The sequence below is a fragment of the Orbicella franksi genome, chromosome 1 (assembly GCF_964199315.1).
Source record: "Orbicella franksi chromosome 1, jaOrbFran1.1, whole genome shotgun sequence".
Taxonomy (NCBI): domain Eukaryota; kingdom Metazoa; phylum Cnidaria; class Anthozoa; order Scleractinia; family Merulinidae; genus Orbicella; species Orbicella franksi.
The window spans coordinates 42,885,278-42,901,440 of record NC_138145.1 but is presented as its reverse complement, the minus strand read 5'-3'; the positions used below and the strand labels follow the sequence as shown (position 1 = coordinate 42,901,440).

Here is a 16,163-nt window from a genome sequence, read left to right as displayed (position 1 = left end):
CGATCTTGACCTAATATGGTACACCGGAAGTATTCAGGGAATCATCGGAAGACATCGAGATGAGGCTAATACACGTGCTTCCGCCAATTGGGTTATTGAATGCTGAGAAAGCACTGGACACGAGAAAGGCGAGATTAGAACTCAGTGTCCTCACGGACATTTTTCTTTTTCAGGAATTACTGGTCTGTCCTTGAAACAATTTAGGATAATTAGGCATTGAACTGGAAGGGATTCCTAGGCAGAATTTTGGATTTAGAAGTTTAAAACCTTTGCCTGACGCATCATCGATATTTGTGTCTTGAGTTCGTCAAGATTGCAAGCAAAAAGGCATTTGAAAAAGCTCGAACGCAAAGGGGTGGGGCACTGGGGAAAGTTTTTGAGCCACAAACGTGGCCGCTCTCGCATCGTAAGACGTAGCAAAAAACTTAACGTTTGTAGACGGACTAACTTGTACAAAATGAGACTAAGATTACTTGCTTTTGCTGGCCGATTGTCACAACCTTGGAATATTCTCCTTATTGTCTTCTAAATCTAGAGTTCCTTCCCAGAAGGCTACGAAAAAAACACTAAAACATCACGAATGCTTTCATATAATTTATTGAAATTAAATTCAAAAAAAAAATTACACATCAGATCAATTGCTCTGTTGTGGAAAATTCTCTGTTAATCCATTTATGAGCAAACAAACGGAAAACGATATTCATATTCACAATTTCTTTTTTTCGGCGGCTTAAACAATTTCGCTTTATTACACTATAAAAACATTTAAAGAACTGTTCTTACGTTGGAAATAAAGTTTTCTTTCAGCTGTATGGTAATTAAGCAGTGCATACAAAAACTGAGAGTTTTTTAGCTGATCTTGGTGCCGTTGGATCTGTCATGATTCGATCCCTTGTGGACAGAACAGCACTGTTGTTGGAAGTTTCAACTCCTTGCGATGAGAAACGCTTGTCCAAATGTCCAATCTCCATCCTATAAAAAATATTAGTTTAATAGATATACCTTATTCGATAGTTTAACCCGGGAAGGGGTGCCACCTCTTCTGAATAGGTTAGCGATGCTCTTCGGAAAATTTTAATAAATCTCCTAAAGCTTAAGGAGACCAAACTGGGCGTGGCTCCAACTTTATTCAACTCCTAAAATATATCAATTTAAAAGGACATGACAGCGTTTTCGTTAACATTTCTTCAAGTACACCCTAAAACATTCTTTGACGGCTAAAAATAGTGGCGTTTGGCACCGAACGCCCTAAGTGAGACCAGACTCCATGATTTATATCTCTAAGCGAGACGATTAGCATCCCCGAGCTTTTCATGTGGGAGTCCCCCCACCCGGGGTTTAACATATAACACACGCGGATACTTTGAGAGTTACGTTGTATTTTTCCGAGCCAAGAAGAGATTTCTTTTTTCACTATTATACCATTTTCTAGTATTTCGCCTTATAATTTTTGAAATACTTCCTCAATCATAAATCATATGAAAATTGTACCGATCAAATAAGGTGCGTGCGAATGACAAAAACAAAATACTACTCTACCGTACAATACGGCTCATATTTTGCGCGCTCTCTTGACCTTACATTGGGAAATGGTGGACTACCAATAAATCCCATATTGGATGTTTTGACATAAAAAACGCGGAGACATAACGTGCATATATGGATGGCATATTTTGCGCATTCTTTTCACCTACTATGATAAAATGAGCTAAAAGTCAAAAATAATAAATGATCAAATCGAAAAAGAGTTGATCAGTGGAGTGGAATGAAACCTTTCCCTGATTGATATCTTAAGATAAGACAACCTTTCTTCCCTGGGAAAGTGTTTATCTCAGGCTCATTCTGGAAAAAGCCGTAAGTCCTGTCGTATTCTTACGTTACCGGGCTCTGTATGTGAGGCTTCAAAAAAGGTTAACTGCTTAAAAATAAGTAGAGACTGTACAAAGATCCAATCCCCTCCCTAGAATGAACGCAGCATCTGACACTTAGTATCAACGGAGCTTTTAACTGAGTTTTACTGACCGCGTATCACTTGACTCCTGCGGCTCATGCATCTCTCCATGACAACCAGTTGTCATGTCTCCTTTAACCTCAGTCTCCAATTGCTTCAGCTTGGTGATCACTTCTTGTCTTTTGGCGTCCAAGTCGGTCTGCTGGTAATTTAAACGGCAAAAATGAAAACTAAACTAAAACGCTGTGTCACAAACCAGCATATACAGCTGGTGGAACCATAGGGCAATGAGAGCCGGTTAATAACAAGAAACCACTGTAAAATATCCTAAAGTTTTTAAACGAGATGGTAAAACATATAGAAGCTGCCCAAAATAGTTCAAATGGACGATTCAAATCTGATCCAGATATCTCAAGTAACCGATAGACCTTTCCATAAAAAACAAACATTTCACAGAAAATAATTGACTGAGCCAGCTAATAAACTGGTTTAACAGAACAGGAAAGTAAATGTTCTTTCGAAATCATGGTGTAAAGAGCGAGCTAAACATTCTTCCATCAGCTCGTTTCTCTGGGTGTCAAATGTGAACGTTCAACGCCGAAAGAACAAGTTACAACAAAGGTAAGTCCTACCTTAAATAACCCAGAAAATGTGCCATCTATCACATCTTGAGGGAATTCACCAGTTTCTTTTAGCAGCAATTCAAACTTTAGCCTTTGGTTTTCTTTTCTCAGTTTAGATATCTCGCGTTCTGCTGATCCTATCCCGGATTGAAGCAAACCTTCATTTTCATTTGCCATGTTTAAAGACTGTTTCAGCTGCTTGACTCCACGCACAGATTTCCTATTGTAGTCTTTAAAGCATTCCTCTTGTTCTAATTTTTCTGCCTCAAGTCTTGAGATCCGAGCTGTGGACTCCTGAAGGCTCATCTTCATGTCCCAAATAAGTTTGGTTTTACCTTTCAGATCTTCTAATCCAGACTTCACTTGCTCCTGAAGAGCCTTCTTCTGTCGATCTGCCAAGACTTGCTCGTTTTCCAAACGCACGGTAGCAGCCGCCAGTTCTCGTGAAAGACTTTCTTTGTCTTTCTTGGCACATTCAAGTTGAATTGACAACAATTTTACCTCATTTTGTGTCGGTTCCACCTGAAACTTCATTTTGTCTGCTTCCCAGTTTTTTCTGTTTACACTCGATCTAAGATGAACAAACTCCTCATTTTGCTTTGTGATAATGGATGAAGAAATCTCCAACTCTTTCTTTACTTCTTTAAGAGATGTCTGCACACGCTCCAACTCCAAACCTCCTTCCTTATTTACTACCCTCAATTCCTCAATTTCATTGTCTTTTAGACACAATTTGGTCTCCATGCTTGTTAAAAGCGACCTTTTTAATTGTAAACTCTCTTTAGTTTCCTCCAGTGTGGTGTCTTTGTCCTTTAAAGAGTTGTGCGCTCTTTGTACATCTCCTTCAAGTTGTTTGACAAGTATCTCTAGCTTCTTCACTTGGTCACTCTCGTCTGCAAGAGTTTTCTTGAGATCAATATTTTCATACTCGACTTCTCTTAGGCGACCTCTCATGCATTCTGCTTCGGTCACACTCTTTAAAAGAGAACTTTTCAAGCTTTCTATTTCATCATCTCGTTGATTCAATTCTTCTCTTAACCTTTCCACGACACGCTTTGCCTCAGCTTCTCTCTGTTTCAGTAACACTGCTGATGAATCTAATTCTTTCTGCCTTTGCAGTAGCTTACTAAGCCGTTCTGCCACATGTACCATTAACGATCCGATTTCTCTGAAGCTCCCCTGGGTATGCCTGCTTTGCTTTGTGGGAAAGACTTGCAAGTGATCGTATTGTATTCGCGATGAGATACCCGCATTACCAACACTGTCTTGTCTGTAAGTCAAGATGTCTTCAGCTACTTCTAGCTCCGTTCTCATTTGCTTCAAGTTAACGTTTAGCTTTTCAACTTTCTTCTCGTAGTCACAAAGCTGCTCCTTCAAACTTTCCACTTCTTCTTCTCTACCATCCAGGAGTATTTTTTGTCGCTGAACATTAGATTTTTTTCTCTCCATGGCCTTTCTCAATTCTCTTTTTTCAGACCGTTCTTGTTTTAGTTCCTGCTTTAGCTCGTCAAATGTATCGTCCTTTCTGCTTAGCTTGGTGTAAACCTGCTGTAACTCAGTCTCTTTGTCTTTGAGAGATAATTGGGTCCTTTCTTGTAGCTTTTCCATTTCTTGTAGCCGAATCTCAAGCTCGGTTCTTCGTTTCTCCGACAGTCCTTTCTCTCTTTTCGCGTTACATTCCGTAACTTCAACGGCCCTTCTCAAACATTCCTTATCCGATATTTCCTGTTTTAACCTTTGATTTAGTTCATCAATCTTATCACTGGCTTGCTCTAATGCCTCCTTGTTATTCTTAAGTGACTCTAGCGTTTTCTCTCTCAGCTCTTGTGTCTCCTGTAACTTCTTTTCGAGTTGTGTTGATCTCTCGAGAAGTCCCTTCTCTTTATCAACATTACACTCCGCAACGGCGATGGTCCTTTTCAAAAAGTCTTTGTCCAGCCTTTCTTGTTTCAGCTCTAGTGTTAAGTCATCAATTTGTGAATCTTTGGTGCTTACGCTGCGGTACAACTGCTCCAATTCCTGCTGTTTGTCCATAAGAGAGGCTGATGTCGTTTCTTTCAGCTCCTCCGTCCGCTGTAACTGATTCTCAAGTTCTCTTAGTCTTACTAATAGTCCTCTCTCTCTAACAGCATTAGATTCTTTCACTTCAATAGCTCTTTTAAGACACTCTTTATCAAATCTTTCTTGCTTTAACTCATCAATTATATCATCAATCCTTTGATCTTTTTGGTATATCCTGCGGAAGGCCTCCTTCAATTCCTGATCTTTGTTCATGATGGATTTTATTGCAGTGTTTCTGGCATTTTCCATTCCTTGTAACTGATTTTCAAGTGTTGCTGATCTTTCTAGCTGCTGTCTCAAAGTTGCATCAGTCTGTTCTAAATTGTATTGGTTCTGTCTTAGACGCCTGCTTGTCTCCTCAAGTAACCTTTCTGTCTCTTCAACTCGACGCTCCAGAAATTCAGTCCTGTCTGTCTTCAGTGTTAACGCATCCTTTGTTTGCTGCAATTCATTTTCCGTCTGTCGAAGAGATTTTCTGATGCCCTCGATGGTCTTTTCCATTTCTTGCACTTGGCTTGTGTCCTGGTTATCTTTTCCATATTCTTGCTCGTGGTTTAAGGTGTCTTTTACGTTCGGCAGTTTATCAGGCCCGTCTGTTGGATCCTGATCAATGTGGTATTGTGGTCTTCTCCCAAACTCAAGACCTCTCTGTCGAATAAATCTACCTAAGAACTCAAGTTCTTGCTCATTCTGGCGAATGCGTTTCCTTAACTTTTTAATATCGGAGCTTTTACTTCTGCGACTCCTCCTCGAACGCATGCTGTCTTCTTCAAGTTCACTGGTTTCTTCCTGCGGACATTTCAATTCATCAAAAGACTGCTTTTTGGCTTCCACGGCTTGATCTTGCAATAACTTGTTCTGAGTCGTCAAGTTTTCTACTTGGTTGCAGAGTTCTGTCAATTGTTTATCTTTTTCCGAGACTTTGGACAGTTCTATGGCCAGCGTGGAATTTTCTTTCCTAAGCCTTGCTAGCTGATCTTCGAGTTGTTTTATGACGTTCGACGCTTCGCTTTGTAGTTCACTCATCTGGTTATCCTTCTTTGATGCCGTGGACAATTCTGTGGCCAGGGTGGAATTTTCCTTCTTAAGAGTCGCGAGCTGATCTTCAAGTTTATTTATGACTTTCGACGTTTCATGTTTTAGTTCAATCATTTGGTTATCCTTCTTTGATGCCTTGGACAATTCTGTGACCAGCATGGAATTTTCCTTCTTAAGAGTCGCGAGCTGATCTTCAAGTTTATTTATGACTTTCGACGTTTCACGTTTTAGTTCATGCATTTGGTTATCCTTCTCTGATGCCTTGTACAATTTACTGGCCAGCGTGGAATTTTCCTTATTAAGTGCCGCTAGTTGATCCTCAAGTTTATTGATGAACTTGAACGTTTCACCTTTAAATTCATTCATCTCATTGTCCCTCTCTCTTTCCAGATTGTGATTTTCCTCCTTAAAGTTCACTAGCTGATCTTCAAGATGTTTTATGACCTTCGTCGTTTCACTTTTAAGCTCAGTCATTTGATTATCCTTCTCCGATACCTTGGACAATTCTGTGGCCAGCATGGAATTTTCCGTCTTAAGTGCCGCTAGTTGATCCTCAAGTTTATTGATGAACTTGGACGTTTCACCTTTTAATTCAGCCATCTCATTATCCTTCTCTGATACCTTGGACAATTCTGTGGCCAGGTTGTGATTTTCCTTCTTAAGGTTCGCTAGCTGATCTTCAAGATGTTTTATGACCTTCGTCGTTTCACTTTTGAGCTCAGTCATTTGATTATCCTTCTCCGATACCTTGGACAATTCTGTGGCCAGGTTGTGATTTTCCTTCTTAAGGTTCGCTAGCTGATCTTCAAAACGTTTTATGACCTTCGTCGTTTCACTTTTGAGCTCAGTCATTTGATTATCCTTCTCTGATACCTTGGACAATTCGGCATTAAGCGTGGAGTTTTCTTTCGTAAGCTTATTCAACTGATCTTCAAGTTGTTTTATAACCTTCATGTTTTGTTTTTTAAGTTCGCTCAGCAGATTCTCCTTATCTGATGCCCTTGACAGCTCTGCGATCATTCTGGTATTTTCATTCTCAGCTGTACTCAGCTGTTCCTCAAGTTGCTCTATTATCCTCGACTTCTCGTTTTTTACAGTGTCCAAGTTGCTTTTCAAGGTTTGCTCACAATGTTTAAAGTGAGATACTTGTCCTTCCAAATCATCCACCTGGCATCTCAACAACGTTTCTCGTTGATTAGACAATTCCAGGGATCCCTTCAATAACTCTACCTCCTCGCGTAAATGTTCGTACTCGTGTCGTTTATTATCCATCTTAGCCCGCTTCTTGAATTCTTTGATGGTCTCATTTAACTCGTCAACTGTATTGTTCAACTTCTCATTGTTTTCCCGTCTAAACCTCAAGCTGTCCTCCAAATACTCAACATCATCCAATAACTCTAGCTTGTCCTTCAGAGCATTTTCCAGGCTCTCTTCTGCTTCATCCCACTTTTTCTCCTTTCTTTCAAAATCATTTTTTAAATTTGTCAACTCTCTTTGCTTGTACTCATCCCTGGATTGAAGACATTTTAACTCAGCGTTTGTCGTTTCAAGCTCAGAATGCAAAGATTCGTTCTTCTTCTTAAACGCCTCGACTTCCTCCTGCATTATAGTGATCTCAACCAACATTTTTGCGTTTTCTTTTCTGCTTTCCTCTAACATCTCCGTCCCAACATGCTCGTCGCTTTTGACTGAGCCCTTGTTACTCTTTCCAGTTGCCTGTTTTAATTCTTCTGCCATTTCTCCGATGCTATCATCAAGCACACTAATGCTGTTCAGCAGAACTGGGACTGTATTAACCTCTCTTTTTACAGCAAATCTCTGTCCCTTAGTTCCATTCCTTCCACTTAGCTGCTGTCGTATGTCAGTGACCATTGAATGCAGTTTGTTCAATTTTTCAATAGCGTCTCCAACTGTTGCCTTTTTTCCACTGACAGTAACACCTTTTTCTTTGTTGGTCACAAGCGCTTGCATTTTGTCTTCCGTTGGGCTCTTTATATCATCCTGGTGTACATGATGTTTCGTTACGTTTTGCTTTACCTCATCTTCCAAGACGTCAATCTCAGTAACTTCACACGCCGCTGCTTTAACAGCTGCCAGTAACTCTTGATGCAGAAGATGTTCCGAGATGTTTACTACAGCTGCTATCCTTCGCTGGTAGTTAGCTCGCCTGCGTTCATCTGTCACTCTGTTTTCTCCGTCGGTTAAACCGACAAAGCTAGAATCGCGACTTTGAAATCGTCTGTCAACAAGCTCGTCCAAAGCGTCCCAGGAATCTGGTTCTTCTTCATTTTCTGAAATCACCTCTAAAATGCTATCGTTGATAGCTGCCACTTCCTCGTCACACGACGACAACAATGACTCATCGTTGTCAACATCAGTCAGCCACGTGACAGATTCATCCAGAGTTTCTACATCAATGATTGATTGATATTCAATTTCCTCAACTGCCTTTTTAGTTTCTGAAGAACGAGAATTGCTTTTAGGAGACGACATGCTTTCTTCAGTTCGTATATCTTCTTCAACTTCGTCAAGTAAACGGTCAAAGTCGTCTATGAACTCATCCTCTTTGAGCTTAGACTTCGTCACTTTTCCTCTTCCTGATAAAAGCCTTTTGGTAGTATGGGGACGCTGACTGACCTCTTTAGATGGTGTATCAACTTGAGAAAATTTATCTTCCAGTGAAGCTTCTAACCTTTCATCCATAATTGAGTCAACTGTCACAAATCCATGACCCCCATTAGCTTTAACGTCACTAGTAGCCGCCTTATTGTCTTTATGACAGCTTCTGCCCATTCCAGGAGCTACCTGTAGAACAGACTGTTGGTGATATTCTATCTTTTGAAACTCTTCGCCAACCGCCAAGGCCTCGTCATCAATGCGGGAAACTGAAATATCTTGATGAGCAGAGGATACCTCTTTCATGACGCCATTGACCCTGGGGAGAGCCAAATCACCCACTGAATCCAATTTTGCACGTTTTTCTATTTCAAGAGCACATACTTCATTATTTGTTGATTTGACACGTTCACCAACAACAGAGATATTTTCGTCTTTGCGCGGGGAAAGTAAACTGTCTCTATGACGTCCTGGTGATGCTGCTGTAGACTTTAAAGCTGATGCTGGGCTAGTCTTAAGTTCAAGAGTTTCCCTGTCTTCTTCTTTATTCTTTTGGTTAGGTCCTTTATTAACAACATCAGATAAGTATGGAGCGCCACAGACAGATTCTTCCATGCCACCAATAACACAATGAGAATCACTTGGTGGCATATCATCTATTGAGCCCCAAGAATCAAGTTCATCACCGGTATCACACATAGAACGTGATTTCTCAACTTTTGAATCTTCCTCACGAAGCAGTTCTTGAATTTCGCTGACAGGAGATTCGTCCTCAGCTCTTGCCACGGCACCATCTGCTCGGGAAGTATCAGTCGTGATACAATCGACTTCAACTGAATTTTTAGAAGAATCATAACCTGCCTTTTCATCAAAAGAACCTTCGTCATTTTGTGCGTTTTCCTTCATCAGTTGTTGGTTTTTCTTATTCGTAGCATCCAGATCCATTAAAAGGTGTTGCTCATCTTGCACTTTTGTCTCAGCGAGTGGTCCTTCCATGCAATGTGCAAAGCCAGAAACTTCACCTCTGTTATGCACGTCTTTATTTTCTGACATTAGAAACAGATTTTGGTCGTTCGTTTTTTCCAGCACAGTTTTCCCAACGCTGGAAGCTCTACTTTCCGAGGTATAGTTATCCCTATCACCGGAGTAGTCAGATTGAAGTGCATCATTAAATAGAGCTGAGGAATCCAGTTCTTTGGGTGTATCAATTACGGGATGAAAATTTCTGTCCCGGGAGGCCTTCTCTACATCTTCACCATTACCAGACTTGTATGAATGGCTATAATGGAATGCCTCCTTGTACTTTGCAAGAGGTTTGTTGTTTATATCCCTGTCTGAAATAAGCAGTGAAATGTTAAAATCCTCGTAAATGTCTCTATGTGAAGTTGTGTCTTCTTTCAACCCTCTGAACTTCTCCATGGATTTGTTATTACCATGATCTGGAAGCACTTCCTGCGTTTTCCTATCAGGAGACTCCACTGTAGATCGTGCGTCAATTGTCTTTGCATCACCTTGGTTTCCCGCCACTTCCAAGGCTTCTCCAACTTCATCTAAAAAGTCGTCAAATTCGGCAATGAAATCGTCCTCTTGAAAATTACGCTTTGCAGTTGACTGGGAATTGTACGGTTTTTCGTGTGAAGAGAAACGGTCTGAACACTCATGGAAATGACTGATGGGCGAATTTTCTGAAGTGTTTGACGTGGAAGCTGCTTTCATCGGAATGGGTTTCATTTTTTCAGGAAGCGCAGCTTTGTTATAACGTCCAGCTGTTGAGCTTTGAAGGTCTGGTAAATGCACAGACGAAGATTTAAGAGATGAAGCTTCGCTTGCTGTTAATGGTTGTTGTAAAAACTCCTTTACTCCGCGCTCGTCAATGCTGTCTCGTAGATCATGATGATCACATCCAACTCCATCCAGCTCTACTTCAGGTCTTGTCTCAATATCATCTACTGACTCTTGTTTCATTTTCATCTCATCACATTTAAGGAAGGCTAACGGGCGTTCCTCACTTAAAGATGGTTCCTTAATAAATGCATCATCTATTTCTTGAACGATATCTTGTTCCATCCAGCTCTCCTGGTCGCAAGTTTGGACACTGGCCTCTTCGCAGACGATAGAGAATGAGTTTGGGTCAGATGAGCGACGACTCACTTCTTCATAGACGATATCCACTTGTACGTTTTCAGCCCCCTCTACATCAGTGTAAGCAGCGTATCGCTGTAAAAGCGCCTCTTGCATTTCCTTGGGTAAATCTTTGAAGCTTATGCCGTGGTCGTGGCTCAACGTTTCATCTTCAAGAGTTCCTGTTTCCAAATGGTCGAGAGAGGAATTTTCTTCCGAGGTAAATTGGCCATCTTCACCCCGTACTTTGTCTTCCACTTCCTCTTCTGAAGGAACTGTATCTTCAAATATTGAGTTGAACTGTCCAGTTCCATGTGAGTTGAAAAGAGGTTGTATTCCACCTGGTGCAAACCTACCAGAGACTTTTCGCATTAATGGAGAAGGTTCATTAGCTATAATCCTCCGGTTCCCTGTACGACTGGGATCGCCATGGTCAAAGCCTTCATCACTCAATGTCATATCGATGGTATCATCATTTCCATCATTCAAAAATTCATCATTGCTATCTTCTTTGACATATTCAGGCCGTGGTACACTCTTTTCAAGTAAATCTCCGGTCCACTTGTTTTTATTGGAACGAGTGGACAGTTCCACGTCTCTATCATCCAAACACTGCAGCGGGCCGTCATTATGTTGGTTCCAGCCATCAATTTGATCAAAAGCATCGCTTTTTGCCAATGTTTCTTTACCGTCAAAACATAGGGGCGGGATTTCGTCGCGAGCCATCACACTGCAGACAGATATATCATCCAAACGCTCTGCGGCTGGCCCCAATGTGCGGATATTTGTTGCGAAAAAGCCAGACATTTTTTCGAGCTTCCCACTAGCCCTAACAATAGCTGTTGAAACGATCTCCCTCTCAAAGGAATTGTTTACAAGAATCTCTCCTTGTAAGGAAGATAACTCATCATATTCCATGCCAGCTGTTTTCGATGCACATTCCTCTGACTTGAAATTCTTCTCTAGTTCCCCACCACATTTAGGATTGTTGTGGGGTTCAGTCAGACCCAACTCTTCTTCGATACTGAAGAGTTCCACTGATATGTCTTTCAACGTGTCTTCTTTCTCTAGACAATCGATCTCAACGTCTTCCGAGGCATCCTCGTTGTCCATTTGATTACCACCTGAGCGGCTGGATTCCTTTGAATTTTCCATAACAAATTCGTTGTATGGTTTCGTTTTCACTTCTTCTCCAACAGAACCTTCAGTAGCCACGCACTTGTCATTTTGAAGTTTTAATGATCTTTTAAACATACAAGTCTCCACCTCTTCTGGAGCAAGTTCTGCCACTTCTGTTTCACAACTGATGCTGTCCAAAACTGGCTCTTTCATATCTTCAGATATGTCGAGCTCTGAATCTCCAAATGCCTGTATTACCCCGTTAGACACACTGGGTCGGACTTCAAGTGCGTGTAACGACAAATGTCCCTCTGTTGGATCTCGATCAGATGCTTCATTTGAGGCATCCTGTTCTTTTTGGTCAACGTCGCAAGCCGAAGTGAAGTGAGTGGTTTGATATTCAGTCTGATTAACTGTTTGGGGTTCTTCAGAATTTTCCTGCAGTAAACTGGCACTAGAAACTTCTTGAACTTGATTATTTACACACTGGGAGGACACCAGGCTTTTCTCAGTCACTACTGAATTCTTAACTCTTAGTTTTTCAAGTTTACGAGCAACTTTTCGTTTCTCTTTTTCGATCTTTTTTCGCTCTCTTTGTTCCAACTTCTCTCTTTTGATAGCTTTTTTCTCCATTTTCTCCAGACGTCGAAGTTGTTTTCGCTTCTTTTCCAGCTGTTTTACGCTGCTATATTCCTTAACCTCATGAGACTCATATAAAATGATATTGGACGCGTCCTCCTCGAGACAACAAGTGGTTGCTTCAGTTGCATCTTTACACTCCTGTTCCACTTGACGTCCTGCTCCATTCTGGTCTTCTGGGTTCTCGTTTTCAGCTTCTGTCTCCTGTTGATACTCAAGCCGATGGGCCCGTACCTTCTCCAGTCTTCGTGCAATTTTCTTCTTCTTTTTATCGATCTTCGCTTTCCACTTTTCCTCCTCGCGCTCTCGTCTTTTAGATATCTCATCTAAGCGTGTCAGGTCTTGTTTGATTTCATCCTGTCTGTGTCTCATCTCCTCTATATCATTGGTTATGGCGTCTTCTCTCTCCTGACTCTGTTTGATCTCTTCTCGTATCTTGTCCATAGATTCGATAGCTAGTCTGTTTTCCTCGGCAAACTGAGCTTTAAGCCGTCTTGATTTTTCATCCAGTGCGGCAATTTTTCTTTCCCCTTCGCTCGATACCGTTACAGAGCTACAATCGAACTCTTCGTCACTTGTTGCTTTCTCCTCCAAGTTGTTTTCTTCTTCAAACACTAGTTTCACGGCATCGTCGACAAAACTTGTAATGGTAGCATCATCTTTGCCGACTTTTTTATCTTCACTGATGTTATATTTTGTATCTTTCATGGGTTCCTCTCTGTCCCTGTAAAAGATTAATGCATAATTGTTCCATTAACAAACGAAACATAAGGGCTCTAGAAGACCTTCTGTGCTGCATCGGCATAACCTGCGATCAGGCGTTTTTTTTTTTTTTTTGAAAGAAGAAGGGAAAAGGGAGAAAGGAAAAAGAAAAACGCCTGATACGTTTATTTAACCAGCCACCAACCGCCCCCTCATTTAAATAAACTAAGGTGTGGTCAGACTGTCATTTTATGAGCCAGTCAGCATTCACCGGAAGTCAAACTTATTTGTAGTTGGCGGGAATTCGAGACTCGGATTTCTAAAATAGTGTGCAGATCAGCTTTGCAAACTCCGCCATGTGAAATTATAACTTAAATGCGTTTCGAAACAAGGTGAGATGGCGCTCACGATAAAAACAAACAAGTGCTGCTATTTCTGCGATAATAATTTACCAGTAGGAGCTGTCATTCCTTTATTTACGGTAACTAAAAACAAGGAATTCACTGGCAAGAGCTGTTTCACTGCTGATGGCATCGTGTCGGCAGAATTGCCCAAGAGCGTAGGATTACACATAAGCTTAGATGCAAATGCATGTTCGAGTCCTCCAGCAGCTTGCAATATAGAATACAAGTAAGCAACATGTTCACGGTAAATTTTGAATTTTGTCCCTTGAAAGCGAATACTTGGAGACTTAAAAACATAGCTTGCAATAGAAACGAGCCAAAACAATGCATAAACACATGGCAAATTACAAAGGTGTCAAACTCGACGAAGCAACATGCAGATAACAGCGGAAATCATGCAGACCTATAATTTGCCATAGCACAATCTAACGGCTCAACTCTACTAAAAATTCTTCCTTATAACACAACATGAAGTGCCTTTCATAAACACGAGTGAAGCTACAAAAAAAGGTCCAGTGACCGAACAGAAAACGGCAAATGTACAAATGTCACGAACGGTAGAAGTCGTGTAGGCTAGTCAACCCTATTTTACACCGACACTCGTAGGCGGAACTGCCAAAACATCTTCACGTAAACAAATTACTCGCCGTAAGCACTCTATCTGCTCTACTTTCCGGGAATCATAGTGAAAATTTCTCAGGGCTTCAACTAACGCAGCAGAAGACTCGTCCTCGCTAAAATCTCGCTCTGTCTCTGCCATTTTGTTTTCTTCTAGCCAGGCCAGCTTTTTGACCGGAAGTGAGGTTGAAATATGAAAGCCAATAAGAACGCATCGTTTCATAAGTTCGTTTTCACCAATCAGAGAAAAAACCAGAATCTGGTTTTTTAACATATGATCCGACAAGTAAATGTATCATGCCCTCCTTCCCCACGTCTGAATATAAGGGAGGGAGGGTATGATTGCAGGTTAGCATCGGCAGTGCAGTGAAACACTTAGAAATTAATAAACGAATGTCCCCACTCCCACCCCCTGGAGAATTTGACGAATCTGAGGTTACTAACGGCAGGTCTTCTTCTGAGTTTCACAGCAGCAAAAGGGCTAGCGTTCAACACGTCAGCTCTTACAAATTCACTATGGCGGTTAATTAACCTTTATCAACTTCAAACAGACAGCTTCATGAGATTGCATAGGAGTCTTTCACGCCCCTCTTCCCTGCAGTGATTTGCCGAACCCTAGAGGTCTAAGTTTAGCCTGAAGGCGTATTTTGGAAAGTATACCACATATACAGTGAAATCGTTGAAGTTAAAATATGTCGATGAAATACAAAAATGCATTGAAAGAAGCAACTTTAAAAGAAAAGTTTAGAAATATCTTATATTATTAAGCTTGCGTGACGTGCACGCGCTTTGTTTGGCCGCGAAGTCACGAGGAGAGTCCTTAGCCGCTGAAACTAAGCACTAGTGCCTGAAGCTCTTTCAGCCCGCTACGCACACTATACGATATATACACCAGTGTCAGAAAATCCATCAACGTTGGAAGGAGGAATTTAGAACTAGCCTTTAATGTACATTATAGCAGAAGCCCTATACTCTTAGTCTCTGGTAAAGACGTTTAACATCAAACACATTTTAAAACATCTTTAATCATTTCACAAGCCTCACATTGAATTCTTGCGCTAACGTAAAATAATTGGACACATTACTCAGGACATACCTGGCCTCTTCGCGTAGCAACAACAAAGACGCCATTGCATCAGCATGCTCCTCGTCTGTCATGTCAGCGTTCATGACACTCAGGTCGGCAATTATTTTGTCCAACTCGTCCGCCACGAAGTCAGTGCAGATATCTTTTGGAGCCGGATACGAAGTAACCGTTAGGTCTTCACGGATGTCTTTATGGCCAGTACCAAGCTCACTTGTGGCATCATTGGCACTTTCTGAGGCGTTCCTTAATTGAAAATAAATTCTACTTGTTAGTACATGTGTCGCTTCTGAAGTTTACGTAAATCTTAACCTTTAAAAATTGCCCGTAAAATTTTTTGAATGAAAAGTTGTTTATGTTTTTCGCGATTCTTTCCGCAAGGTTAATATTAATTTTAATTCTTATTCCTGGAGAATGCCAGTTAAATTTGTCGAATCGTCGATTTTAAAATCAATTCTAAACCAAAAAAATCCTGAAAATTTTAAAATATTAAAGATAAGAGTTGAAAGTTTCAGAGATACAGATATCGTTTTCATTCTTCAGTTCTTTGACGGCTACTAAACAGGAATGCTTACTTGTCTTTTTCAGCCAGTTTTGCCGCATTTTGTTCCCTGCAACAATTGAAAAGTAGATTTCGTAAGTAAGAACTTTTGCTTTTGAGGGGAGGGAGAGGAATTCTCTGCTCTTGTTGACCTGTCTATCGACACGATGTTCAGGATCATCAAATGTACAAGAACGCCTTAAATTTCTTATAATAACTTAGTTTGCAGACTTAAATCTTACTCGACTGCTTCTCTTAACCATGGCGGTACATTGGGCAGTGTTTGTTCATCGCTGGAGACTGAATATCGTTCAAAGTCGTCTCCATATTCACTTCCACTCATGTTTGATTCTGCTCCTCTCATGAGATCTTCATCTTCCACGCGCGGAATGTTACACTCAAAATCTGGCGTAATCTCATCTGTCCTAGCTGCAGATGATGAATCACCGGCCGAGGTTTCATTGCGTGGTTCTTTTTCATCCTTGGAGACCTGTTTGTTAATACAATAAGATTTATAAACGCTTGGTGACAAACTTGACTAGGATTTGACCAACAGAATATCAACACAATGTTCCTTTGCAAAGTTAAGGAGCTCCTTCTTGACTCCATCACTCACCAAACAAATTACCACGCACCTAAGTAATGC

At 40.9% G+C, this 16,163-nt stretch overlaps 1 protein-coding gene across 2 annotated transcripts; it reads right to left on the bottom strand.

Annotated features, from left to right (window-relative positions):
• Positions 1-103: 103 nt before the first annotated feature.
• Positions 104-15,359, bottom strand: LOC145463044 (uncharacterized). 2 transcript variants are annotated; one of them, XM_081446751.1, is made up of 3 exons: positions 2,584-15,359; positions 2,023-2,153; positions 104-972 (listed from the first exon to the last, which is right to left on the bottom strand). In XM_081446751.1, exons 1-3 carry the CDS (start codon positions 12,874-12,876, stop codon positions 819-821), a joined length of 10,578 nt encoding a protein of 3,525 aa, XP_081302877.1. In that variant the 5' UTR covers positions 12,877-15,359; the 3' UTR covers positions 104-818. The 2 variants fall into 2 exon arrangements, with proteins under 2 accessions (XP_081302877.1, XP_081302886.1); XM_081446760.1 differs by having other exon boundaries at positions 2,023-2,150.
• Between the last annotated feature and the right edge of the window lie 804 nt (positions 15,360-16,163).